Source organism: Trichophyton rubrum (assembly GCF_000151425.1).
Source record: "Trichophyton rubrum CBS 118892 genomic scaffold supercont2.9, whole genome shotgun sequence".
NCBI classification, from domain to species: domain Eukaryota; kingdom Fungi; phylum Ascomycota; class Eurotiomycetes; order Onygenales; family Arthrodermataceae; genus Trichophyton; species Trichophyton rubrum.
Genome location: NW_003456420.1, coordinates 774,216 through 787,434, shown reverse-complemented (window position 1 = coordinate 787,434; position 13,219 = coordinate 774,216). Strand labels below are relative to the sequence as shown.

Sequence of the window (13,219 nt, the reverse complement as noted above, 5' to 3'; positions counted from 1 at the left end):
CAAAGGGGCTAACATGACCCGCACGCAGTATGAGGACATGTACAATGTCCAAGATCGAGTTCTCCGTCGAGTCTGAGCCCCTAGGCACCGCCGGCCCCTTAAGCTTGCCGAGAAGATCTTGGGCAAGGATGACTCTCCTTTCTTCGTCCTCAACTCGGACGTCATCTGCGAATACCCCTTCCAGGCCCTTGCAGACTTCCACAAGGCTCACGGCGACGAGGGCACCATTGTCGTCACCAAGGTCGAGGAACCCTCCAAGTACGGTGTCGTAGTTCACAAGCCAAACCACCCCTCCCGCATCGACCGCTTCGTCGAGAAGCCAGTCGAGTTCGTCGGCAACCGCATCAACGCCGGCATCTACATCCTCAACCCCAGCGTTCTCAAGCGCATCGAGCTTCGCCCAACCTCCATTGAACAAGAGACCTTCCCTGCCATATGCAAGGACGGCCAGCTGCACTCCTTTGACCTTGAGGGTTTCTGGATGGACGTCGGTCAGCCCAAGGACTTCCTCAGCGGAACCTGCCTCTACCTCACCTCTCTCACCAAGCAGGGCTCCAAGCTGCTCGCCTCCCCCAGCGAGCCCTATGTCCACGGCGGAAACGTCCTCGTCGACCCCTCCGCGAAGATTGGCAAGAACTGCCGCATTGGTCCTAACGTGACTATCGGTCCCAACGTTGTCATCGGCGATGGCGTCCGTCTCCAGAGATGCGTCCTGCTCGCCAACAGCAAGGTCAAGGACCACGCCTGGGTCAAGTCCAGCATCATCGGCTGGAACAGCTCTGTTGGCCGCTGGGCTCGTCTCGAGAACGTCTCGGTCCTGGGTGATGACGTGACTATTGGTGATGAGGTCTACGTCAACGGCGGCTCTATCCTCCCTCACAAGAGCATCAAGCAGAACGTCGACTGTAAGTCACATCTCTCTCTCTCTCTCTCTCTATATATATATATATATATATATACCATCCCCCTTATAGCTCCGTTTACATGGCTAACTAACCTGTCTAGCTCCTTCAATCATTATGTAAATGCATACCTACTCAAACGACATGAACAGGCTTACTCCTGCACCTACATATGATAATAAAGAAATCAACGTCTCTCCATTAATCTACTACTCGGGCGGTACGAAGTCAGGGGCCATGACCAATAGATCGGATGGATGGGTGCTTTTTCTTCTTTCTCCGGTCTTCTCTTCTGCTTGCTTTCTTCTTTCTTCTTGCTCCTTGATGGCTCATTTCTCTTGCTAACCTACCCTTTCTTTGCTCTTTAATCATCTCTTAATCCTCTGCATGTTGCATCCATCCATCTCTCCCGCCTACCTTTTACCACTGCTCACCTTATGTATAGCGAGCCTTTTACCCCTTTAACTCTCTCCACTCCCCCCTATATCTATTATCGCTTCCGTCTTCCGTTCTCCACTGCTGGGCCGGGTTTATTCTATTATCTGCTTTTTTCCCTCCATTATTTGCCTTTTATTCCTGTTTGCAACCTTGCTTTGCCTTGCATTTTAATCGCCCCCTTTTTTACCACCAGGGCCTTTCTTCAAGCTCATGCTTTCACCTTTTATCCCCCTTTGATTCTCCTTACCCCCCAAAAAAATCCTACTGCAGCATTTTATGATGGAAAACACGAAAGGCAGCGTTCGAGTGTGGTGCGGTGGCTATAGTAGTTAGCTTGTCTCCCACAATGGCATATATTTATTCAGCCTTTATCGATTCGCAGTGCAAGATCGATGATATTATTACGCGTCTAGGACGGTCGTATGACTCGATCTCGTCGCATGATCTGACTATTTGGAATACGACGCCGATAAGGAAACGATTCCAAGCTATCAAGTGTTAAGGCATCGGCCTCTTCTTGAGTTTATTTTTGTGAAACCTGGCCGTTCGGCCCAAGGGTTGAGCTTGTGAACTCCGACGCAACTCTGGCACGATTTACCCGGTAGAGCAATGGAGGAGAATATTGTAGCTTGGTCATTCAGCTTTTGTGAAATGCGGTTAGATGGTTAGAAATGAATGATATCCGGCTTTAGAGACACCATTTGTTTGACACATACCCCCTTTTACCTGTCTACAACCTGAATTCGGTGAAATGTGAATTCACAAAAAATAGGCTCAAGGCAGATCGGATCACTAACTAGTTATTTAACTCGATTGATGGACAGTTCCACAGGTATTTAAGCTTAATACCATTCCTGGGGCAGAGCATTAACTAACTATGGTTGGGATTCGATCTCATCTTCGTCAATAATAGAAATTGATTATATGCTTGATCAGGTACTTTCCCGGGTCATTCATCGCCTCATTATGATCCGCTTCTCCAGTTAGTTATAGAGATGTTTCAATAGGTAAGATCAACACACAAATTGACCATTCTTTTTAAACCTAAACTTTTATGCTACTCCGTTGTCCCTGTATAAATGACCATTTAACGGGGATTGCAGTATATTGCTCTGTCTGCATGATCTGGGTTGACCACGGCTATCTGCTTGTGGATGGTTACACTCGTATACCAGACCAAGAGTCAATCTTCTCGTCCCTCGTAAGAAACCCTCACATGGTGATAAGCTGCTAGCTAATTACTTCCTTCAAAATGCTTGTTTGATATCTTGATAAACAATCACAGGGACAAGGGAGCTATTTAGACTTTGCGCGGCTAATCCGGGCGCTTAAGTCTTGACGTCAATCCTTCATTCATTCATATACCATTGCCTACGATGCACAGACTGCCCAGCAAGATACGAAGCAAGATTTCCCTGGGAATAGCGGATGGAACCATACTAAATACCTGATGATATCTAACGTGGAAAACTATCTGTGGTATGGAGTACCCTATACTGAATACCCAAGACTATGACAATGATATGATGATGATGATGATGATGATAGTGGTTCTTCCTTCTACTTTAGCGGAGGATGAATGTCATACCTGGCATGGAAACTATGTCTTGATAAGTCCGTTTGTTCTACCATGACCTTGAATCACATTGCTATCTTGGCTAGGGCCAGCATACAATCCTAGTATTTTTGTGAACCTCAGACCAATCCCTACGGTAAAATTCAGGATGGAGCCAATTCCCAGATGCATTGCATGGGGGCTAGTCTACACCCCAGAATCTACCGTCTGGAGTCTTCTCTAAAATTATTTCGAAGATAAATGACACTACAAAGCAATGCCTGGATCCTCTACTGGTTATTAACCAGCCTAACTATATCCAGGGACGTAGTCATACTCACATTGCTAAGGCTATATCCTCGTCTCAAAAGGATGGAGATGATGCTTGTCCTTCCTATGACCTACTGAATGTTTCAAGAATGCGTGTTGGCGAACTGATCATACACGAAAGGGGTAAAGTAGAGTATATAACGGTGTTTAACAACGCATCGATCATATGACATCATCATAGCTTATCTTGAAGGAGTATTTGTGTATAGAACGTAGATATTAAAGGCTGTATATAGCAAGAATCTCCGTGGAGCATACAAATATCCGCCGGTATGAAATTGAGAATATAATAGACAAAATATTGCTGAATATCATAACTTAATATTGTTAGCCTCCTCTCTGGAAAGAAGATCCTCCCACCTAAGTCTCAGCGTCTCCATCTGTTTCCAGCAATCTCGTCCGGCATCAACGAAGGTTGATTTTTCTTCCGCCGTAAGATCTGTGGCACCACGCTTCCGTCGTCGTGACTTATCAGCTTCCAAAACTGCCGGCCCAACTACACCGGCATACCCCCAGCCCTCAACCTCTGTAGAAGCAACGCACTGTCTCCCAAGTCTGTCGCATGCTGAGCCCCACTTCGGCTTCCCCCCGCCTAAACGCTCATATTCTGCCTCAGCACCGTCTAGTGTTGATTTAGGGGAAAGACTCAACCAGACTGTTGCATTAGCCCCAGAATAAGGGTCTATAACATGCCATGGTGATCCCATAAGCCGCGCTATCCAGCTTACAAACATCATGCTCCAGATAAGGGGAAGTGCAAGGGGGACAATGGAAGTAGAGCATATTCCGGGATGGCTGAGGTACATCTTAGGCCTTGTATAGCTGGCTGCATTGGTATCCATACCACTGCATGTTGATGGGGTGAGATACTTATCTGCCCAAGGGGCTGACGAGGAAAGCGGCTCGGTTAGAATCAAGAGATCGGTCAAGTACTTGACAGACTGGTACGACTCCGCAACCTTGAGACCCTGCATATCATTAACGCTGAAAAAATCCCTTGTTGACTCAAGACTAGAAGTCCAAATCACTCGTGCAGGCTTGAGCGTGGACTTGCCCAACACCGAGAGCAGATAATGCGTCAACATGTAATGTCCAAATACATTGGCGCAAAAAATCTTGCCCATTGGTGGTTCGTCAGGCTGTGAAGTTTGTTTCCTGTTCATAACCCCGACATTACTATAGGTATAGCGAGCAGGCCAAGTGAGTGCGTATATTGTGTCTGTCAAGACACACCAAAACGCCAACGGCCAATTGATCCCTGTGAAACCTGCAATCCCGGCATTGAGTATGAGGACATCAAGTTTGGGTATTTCCGCAACAGCTCGTCTGGCCATGGCGCGAACGGAGAGAAGATCGCATAGGTCAACGTGTTCAGGTTTAAATGTTATGCGCGACTCCGCTTTGGCCAATCCTTCGAGCCCCCATAGCTTCTTAGCCGTGGCTCGCAGGTGGTTTTTCAGTTGCGCAAGGGTCTCGTTGCTCTTCTTCTCGCTGCGGGTGGTAAATATCAGGGTGAGAGACTGGTTATCTGGGCGTGAGACAAGGAATTCATCCATCAATCGGCAGCATGTTGAGAAGCCTAGGCCACTGATAACTCCCGGACTCGTTAGCCATTGCTCCTGTTTCCTCGAGGGAAAAAACGCCATATCTTACCTGTTCGTGCCTGTAATCAAGATGTATGTCTCTTCTTCTGCCATATTTACTGTAGAGCCTTTCTCCCTTGCTGTCCCTTTACTGTGTTCTTCTCCGCCTGCTTCATCCTCCTCGTCGTCTTTTATCTCTACAGAAAGCTTTCTTTGTCATGTTCCTGGCACGTGACTTTATTATCGGCTTATGTAAGATATCGCGCTTGGATTTCCGCAAACAAACCTGACGAACCTCAACCTCGACAAAGAAAAACATCACCACAAGCGGAGACGAAGACGAAGACGAAGAGTGGCCAAAAGGACAAAGGCAGCAGAAGACCTAGGAGAATGTGAGTTTGTCCTTGGATGGCGAGAGTGCGTATATTCGCCGGTTCTCGTTCCGCTCGTATACTCGAGGGGTTCAGACAGCAGCAACATCTCTCAAGCACACCGCCGAGGACGAGATTGAATGGCCACACCACCTCAGCCAGGTTCTCAATATATTTGAGTATAACGGTTCTTGGCTTCTCACCTTTTATCGGCCGTATCTAGAGAGCTGCCAACGAGCTCAAGTGATATACAAAAGTATGCGCAATGCAAGCTGGGGCAGGGTGTGCCATCCTTCAGCCGTCCAAGGATTATGAGGGCCGTCAATCTATCCCAACTTTCAAAATGCCCAACAAGAGCAAGCGGCTTGACAGAGGTGTCGAGAGGGGTATCTTTAAACGCCCTCTCTCTCTCTATCTGGTTAAGGACTGTTCGTCTGTTTTCTTTTCTTTCTTTCATTATTTCTTTCTTTCTTTCTTTCTTTCTTTCTTTCTTTTTTTTTTTCGCAGTTCCCTTATAATATTAACGGCAGTGACTTGTTTGCAAATACACGTGGGTGCGACGTCGTGTCTGGCATCTTCATCCATGCACACTAATCTCGGTTGAGCGGGATGCGGAAACGAGAAACGGGAAATGGGGTAGCGACGGGTGCTGTAAAACGACCAGTGTGACGAGCGACATGCGGGCGAGCGTTCAACTAGCATGATATGACCTTCAATAGTGGAAGCAGTATAACGATGCGGAATTGAAGATTTTACTCCTCTCACCTCCTCTTTACCCCCTGCCTTCGCATGTCGCATGCAATGGACACATTCCTCACGTTCTCACCGCTAGAAATTCCTTTTTTTCTCCATTGCTCTCCTCCGTTTCCTCCCTTCAATTCGCCAATTCGTTGAATTTGATATTTCAGGGTTTCAACTGCATCTGGCTTTTCGACATCTGTGGCAAAGAAATCAGAGAATCCAATGGCCAGGAGCATAAAAAACGAAGAGGATATCCGTGGTGTGTCGTGGCGATGAGAAGAAGGGGTGAAGAGGAGCATGGGCAGTGCCATCTTGACATTCTCAGTCTGGCTGGGCGATACTGCGTTTCAGCATGGACTATACCGAATGGGTATAACCTCGCTTCCGAAACAAACAGCATTTGATCACGCAATGCATTGTTCAGTAAGTGTGCAGTGATGCGGAGAGGCCGAAAAGAACGGAATGCAAATTATACTCGATGCAAGAGGTAAAAAGGACGATGGAGGGGAAAACAGGTAGTTTGTTCGGCCTGGAATGTTAGCGAGCAAATTAACCATCCTGGACCTAAGAGAAGATCTACTTACCTTACTACTCACATCCTGGCCAACTGGTGAGCCTACGTATGAACTTCGGCTTCATTCAAAGACGATGATCGTCGGCTATGAACTTTCTCTGTTCCCAATATCATTGACTTAGGAATCTTTCCACGTCGAATTAAGCCCAGAACACCCATATCGGCGATCTAGAGTGCATACGAGTATGGTTTCGATTCAATCCATTGTCAATCCGGGGTCGCAGTACGCCTGGCTTTGCCTTGTCTCACCTTTGCTACAGAGTACTCCTGATAGCAATATACTCCGTAAACTCGGGGTAGAACGGGTTAAGGTCACATCGTCTGCTCGTGATGAACAGACATGCTCATGCTGGCGGCAGAGCCAAATGCGAAAGCCAAAAACGAAAAAGGTCCCTGTATCATCCCAGCTCGATGTCAAAATATGTCATGCAACGATCAATCGAGTATTGAGAAGTATGAAGAGAGACGATCCAAGCCTACAAGACACAGCCTACGATATTACATAAAAGAAATCAGCTCTTCAACACTCTACCAACGTGACCTTGTTGACGTTGATATGAGTCGACGAAGCTCACGTCAACAAGCTTGAATATCGTCTGTAAAGTACGATACACACACCATGGTCACCACTCTCCATGCTTGCGTATAATTCTTTACGGAATCCCTGCAAGAAAACAACACAACTGGAGATAATAACCGAAAAGCCAAGACACCAAGACAATATGGTTGCGCTACTTGTCAATTTCGAGAGGCAGAAGCCAGGTTCGATGCTTGTGTGTGTGTGTGTGTGTTGTGAGTCCTGATTCCATGCGTATATGTGAGTAGCAATATAACTCCAGGATGGCGCTGGAAATATTTGTTGTCATCGATGCCGTGCAGCTGGACAACGGCGGCGGAAGTGGATCGCAGGCAGGGCTACGGAAAGCAAGGCTAGCTAATCTCAACAACGACGGCGGAAATTCCTTCTCTTATTGTAGAGTGGACAAGGGGTATGCAGGTCGGTCTGGATTGAGCTCCTTTTCCCACATCTGCTAGATGGGAAAGCTAGCCCATTCTCTCGGTGTCAACCAACAAAACTCCCATAAAACCAACAGCGGAACTTGCATGCATGAACGAAGGGGGGAGAAAAAGGGAGGGAGAGGGGAAAAGAGACAAGGCAAGGGAGAGAGAGGCAAGAAAATAAGACCATAATCACGGCCAACCCTGAAATACACTGTGGTGTATTGATGAGGCCAACACGGGAGTATAAGGCTTCGATCTGTCATTCTCCATATTTTATCCAAGGTGATCAGAGGGAAAGAAACACCCCTATCCCAGTCCCGTCCGCATTTCCGTCCGTTAGTGTTAGTTCGCTCGATAGCGCGGCCTCTCCAATTTCCCTCTGACAAATGTGGGTATCAAGATTATTATCTCGATTCCTGTCCACCAGGACGGCTGCGGCCTCAACTCCGTGTTCTCGGGACGGTCAGCGCGCGGAGAACGACGGCCAAGTGTGCTATGCTCCATACGGGTACCAGGCAATAATGGAGTCCTCGAAAGACTGGGGAATGCCGGGCTCCCGACGTAATCTCCAAGAGATGAACCGAAAACGAACTGTGGTTGCCTTTTAGCGGCGGAGTCGCCGTTAGTCCACCTTTTCAAACCCCATGTTTTGGGATTGGAGTTTGCTGGCATGGCATAGCATGTGGTCTGATACAGCTGGGCGCCGCAACTAAACTGGAATCAGTTAAGTGATGCCTCGATCCTGGGAGCTCAAATTAGGATGGGAAACATGGGAAGGGCCAAATCCGTTACTCGGGACGGCCCCTTTTTATGCACACTATCACTTTTTCGATCTCTCTAATGGCTTTTGCAATACTTTTATCGGGAACATGTGAAAGTCGCGCTTAAGGTGGTCAGTCTAGTAATGGCCCTTGTAAGTATTGGTAACGATGGTACCGCCTGCCGTCGATACAAGCGAGCACTGCGAAACTAGGCGTATAAGCCAGGTAACGGCCTGTGACTAGTGTGGGCGTTGTTTGGGTTGGGACTTGTTCCTTTTTTTTTTTTTTTGCTTTCTTCTTGTCCCGTCCTGAACCTGTGGTTCGGTTCGGTGATGAATCTGCGTTTCTCGCCAACTATGGAGCATGGTTTAGGAGACAGGAGATAGACAGCCAATGCTAAGGCTAAGGGAAGAATTGAGGAGCGAGGAGAGGGCGGCGATGGACGAGTCTCATTCGATGGCGAAGATACTATGAATAGAAGTTGATCGTCGGGGAAAGATGGTTTGGGACAGAGTCGAGATACTGCTTTCGATACTCGTTTCGGATGGAACAGCAACCTATCTGGGGTTAATCGACCGAAAGTCAGGCTGGGAGAGAACCTGAACCAGGCACTGTTGAAGCTTGTGGATTGGATCCGGCTGATTGCTCCGAGATGAGAGTATAATGCGTCTAAGTATACGGGTTGCCGGGCAATGCTCCCTAACTTGGGCAGATGGAGAGACTCCTCCGGGAGTGTACGGACTACATACACGGACGAAGTTACGAAGTACAGGGTGCATATCGAGCTGTCGCGTGCAGTATTGAGGCCTGAAGAGTACGGGGCACATATCGCACGTAACGTGTGGCAGCCGATGGTCTGCATTCACAGTTTGTCCCGACACTGTCGGACTAGGTCTTGGTTCTGGAACCTCAAAAGGTTCATATATTATTCTCTTCAAAATGCGCCGACAATCAATCGCCCACGCCCCAGCCTATGGGTACGAAGAAGGAAGCGATATATAAATATCAATCAATCATGAGCCAGCAATGACAGACAGCAGGATGTGGGGAAAAAGAAACAAAGGCAAATAAAAGCAAGCAAAGTTGGTTTTTTCCCCCGTGTTTGTGTTGATAAATATTGCGTGAAGGACGCAAGTGGCAAGCCATGTCGATCCGCGCCGCCCGTTGAAACAGAGGATGGCAGTTCGAAACGAGAACTATAAGGCACGTACGTACTTGTGGAGAGACGAGTAGACGGGATCGAAGATAAGTCTTTGATAGTTCCTTGCTACCTTTCTACTGTGCAGGTTGATGTTCGAATAACTGCCGCGGATGTGTGTGTGTTTGTGTCAAAGAAGATGGTTATCGACTCCAACTATGTACTCCGTACCCTGTACATACATAGAACACTACCCAGCTTTCCGAGCGGCGAACGATACACATATAGGCTACTGCCGTTACCGCTGTCATCGTCATCTAGTTGCTTTGATGGTATAGTCATAGAGGCTGCCAAACAGCTTCCGCAACTATCATATCTCCTAGCCGAGGTCGCCCGTTTCTCAATATCGACGGACCGAGACAGAAATACACCTTTAGCTCCCGTCTCTTCGCCGTTTCAGTCCTTCGAACTCTTGTTCCGCACATTGGCCTAATCAGAATCTTTGTGGCTCTGCATGTCCTATTTTCATTAGACCCGGGATAGGGGTGCGAACTTGGTATGAGCGCGGAGATCCCACGCTATTGCGTTTTCGCAGTTCCATAACATCGATCCTCCTCCTTCGGCCTAAACAACTGGCGTCAAGCTGAGTAAGGGACATAATTAGGTGTATTTGTCACGGCTATCAACTGCGTGGCTTTAACTTTTCTCAAATCCCATAGAGCGAGGCGGTCGTTCGTATCCCTGGTAAGCGATGGCTCTGGACTTTTTGCATCGCCATCTCCTGGTTCCGTCTACTGATCCGGAGGCGACAGTTACAGTCACAGTTGTAGAGATGCAGCCTGGCGCAGAATGGCTACTACTACAGAGTCCTAGTTAGCCAATTTAGTGTCGAGCCAGGACCGGGTGGGTGCCTGGGACGAGCGAGCGGGTGGTTCGTGCCTTTGAGCTGCAAGTCAACCTCAACCATGAGTAGTGTTTATGCTTGATACTCATGATGCCTGATGCTTGTCTCTCTGCTGCCCTCGACCTAGTAGTTGACCCTTTGATGCCTGTACGTCTTGCGTAAGCAGCGTCCTCCGCTGGCCACCAAGCAGACGAGAAGAGAGAAGAGATTGCAGGGGCTTGCTGCAAGTCCATGTACCTTGGTGGTAGCGGTAACTTTGAATTCGCCGGTCAGCTTTCTTTCCTTTTTCCTGGTCACCTTTGCTTTTTGTCTCCCTCAGTTAACTGTTTCTTGTATCGGCTTGGCTGATGCTGCTGTCCAGAGGAGTTATCAATCCTCTGAGATGATGATATATTTTAATAGATGACTTGCATTTGAACGGGAGCAAGGATATGGGTTATACGGACAGCACTATATAGCGTCGGCCAACTCTTCCGCTCCAACTGACTGCGAGCTTTTGACGTATCTAGCCCAGTCTTTCGTATCATCTCATCTCGCGGGTCATATCGCCATCGCCATCAGCTCTGGTCCGAAGCAAAGTCTCAAGCATTGAAATGAAATGAAATGCCGTGCTTAGCTGATGATTATCAAGCAGCAAGCTCTTCAGTCTCGATATCACTCGAGACAAAAAGCCAGAGCTCCATCTGCTAGCCAACCTAGTATCTCTTGTTGTGAATACCTTGTTGTTTGCTGTAATAGTAATGATGCAACGGAAGTCGCCCTCGTTGCGTGTTCAACCACATGGAGAGGAATGGAGATAAACAAGTGATCCACCCACTAGTACTCCATTTGGAGTAACAATATATGTGGATGATAAGTATTATATCAAATTTTATGCCGCAGGAGAAAAGGGACCTGACATTGACTGTCAAGTTGGCTGTCGGGATCGCCTGGTAGATTGTGGGCGTTTGGGATGGCCACCGTCGTGGCACTTTGGCGTGTCGATGCATGCACCTTCGTATACGCTGTACCCATCTATTTGATGGTCCAATTACTCTCTTGGTAGATTGTAGACGCCGATGGAGAACAGTAAGTTATTGGCAGGGCGGAGAAGATGGAGTTACAGATGGAGCTCTTCCCCTTTCTATCGACCCACTGAAGACGGGAGCTAGTACTATGTATCGGCTTACTTTTACATACTATGGGGGATTTCTGTTATTGCATGTTGAGAACTTGTAAGTATGCATCTCCATACAGGCCAACAATGATAGAAGTATAGGTACGGAAGAACCGAGAACTGCTTGCCAGTGATAATGATTTCCATTTCGGCGGCATATTTCTTTGCTTTTACCTACAATTTCTCCCTTTCCCCTAGTTTACCATAAGTAATACGATCCTTGCCGTCGCATTCTTTGTCGTTTTTCCCGCCGCATTTTTCGGCCGCTATCGATCGAAGATGGATATTGATCTATATCATTTATTGATTTTTCTTCTTTCTCTCGTCGTTTTTGCGGCCTCTTGCTCCCTGTTCAGTCTGGTCTGGCTGCTTGGAAGAGTGCGGGGAGGCATCCATCCATCCTCGTATCCTTCTTCGCAGCGGCACGATAGTCAGTCGATAGATAGCTTCCACTGATGGCGTACACTAGTAACTGTACCTCACAGTGGGAGCAACTTGCCTGTACTCCGTAAAGCAAGCGTAGGTGGAAGTAAGTATAAGTATATTCGTCGTATGGACGGGCCACCCTTGACGAGAAAGATGTGAGGACATGGTCAAGAGACAGCATTCCCAACAGGCCGGCTCGTCAGGTGGATAAGACGTAGTTAGTACGCCCAGCCAGTTGGAGCCAGACGTATGTACACACTTCGTAAGTGCTTGAGCTGAGTCCATTCACATTCACACACCACGACGTTAGTGGATCCTGATGTCCCGCCTGGCGCTCGCTGGCCTTCTCAAACCGCCGCTCTTGTTGGTGGAATATCGATATGTACACTCCCTCAGCGTTTTGGTTTCTCACTCGCTTCACATATCTGTCATCCCACCGCTTGCTTCAGCCTGCCACATGGCCACTCCCCCCTTTTTGTCATTCTTTTTTGCTTCTCGCCTCGACTGGGGACAGTGGGGGTGACTGCCAATGAGATGGCAGAAAGGCTTGCTGGGTGGGAGGCAATGCAGATGCAAGGCAAAGATGGCTGCAGCTATACCATGCACGCAGCCCGTAACGTATGCGAGATGAAATGTACTTTCTCGAAGGGCACATCTTCATCAAGTACCCTCTACCTCTCTGGCAGAACTGAGAGCAGAGTGAAGGGCACGTACGACCGAGCCAAGGAAGCACAGGGGCAGGGACAAGGACCAGGGACAAACTCGCTCAATCGATGACAGAACAAAATCATGTAATCGATCATGGACGGAGACAAAAGGTCAGGCAAACCAACTTGACCTGTTGGTTCAAGGACGAGGACGAAAAAGGGCGATGTACTCCCTCCTCTCGTAACCCCCCCCCCCCCCCCGCTCCATCTGTGCCTTTTTCGAATGTTCACAGGAAGGCAGAGGAGAAAAGAAAAGAAAAGAAAAACGAGCTCACAAAAAACAAAATATGCCTGCCTCCTGTTCTGGCTGTTCTTGAATCAGTTCATTCTGAATCCCTCGATTGGCTGATGCACTCACACGATGAGAGAAAGAGGCAACTTCAACCTCAATCTGTGCCGCTTTCTGCCCGTTGAGGGAGGATTTCTATGTACGAACTCCGTGCATATCGTCTTCTCCCTTTTCGGTTACCCCCTCCACCAAGCAGCGTTGAATCCAGTATCAGACCAGCAAGCCAAAGTAAGCCAACAAGCCTCCAGGCCGCCCGCAAGGTCCAGCCGAGTCTGCACAGGGCAAGTCACCCTTTAACCAGCGGATCGGTGCTGGTCCTGCTGGTGTCTCTTGTCTTCTTGA

The 13,219-nt window shown here is 48.1% G+C and overlaps 3 protein-coding genes across 4 annotated transcripts; 1 reads left to right on the top strand and 2 right to left on the bottom strand.

The window, feature by feature from the left end:
* Window positions 1–13: 13 nt before the first annotated feature.
* Window positions 14–1,025, top strand: TERG_07269 (mannose-1-phosphate guanyltransferase; the record flags this gene model as incomplete). Its single annotated transcript, XM_003232373.1, has 3 exons — window positions 14–27; window positions 85–905; window positions 1,006–1,025. 3 exons carry the CDS (start codon window positions 14–16, stop codon window positions 1,023–1,025), a joined length of 855 nt encoding a protein of 284 aa, XP_003232421.1.
* A 2,511-nt stretch (window positions 1,026–3,536) lies between these two features.
* Window positions 3,537–4,871, bottom strand: TERG_07268 (uncharacterized protein; the record flags this gene model as incomplete). The annotated part of the gene is made up of 1 exon (XM_003232372.2): window positions 3,537–4,871. The coding sequence occupies one exon, from the start codon at window positions 4,869–4,871 to the stop codon at window positions 3,537–3,539; it is 1,335 nt and encodes a 444-aa protein (XP_003232420.2).
* Window positions 4,872–5,940: 1,069 nt separating this feature from the next.
* Window positions 5,941–7,882, bottom strand: TERG_07267 (uncharacterized protein; the record flags this gene model as incomplete). Of its 2 annotated transcripts, XM_047750359.1 has the most annotated exons (2): window positions 6,505–7,882; window positions 5,941–6,449 (listed from the first exon to the last, which is right to left on the bottom strand). In XM_047750359.1, the coding sequence occupies exon 2, from the start codon at window positions 6,229–6,231 to the stop codon at window positions 5,941–5,943; it is 291 nt and encodes a 96-aa protein (XP_047607197.1). In that variant the 5' UTR covers window positions 6,232–6,449; window positions 6,505–7,882. The 2 variants fall into 2 exon arrangements, with proteins under 2 accessions (XP_047607197.1, XP_047604733.1); XM_047748745.1 differs by having other exon boundaries at window positions 5,941–7,882.
* Window positions 7,883–13,219: the final 5,337 nt, after the last annotated feature.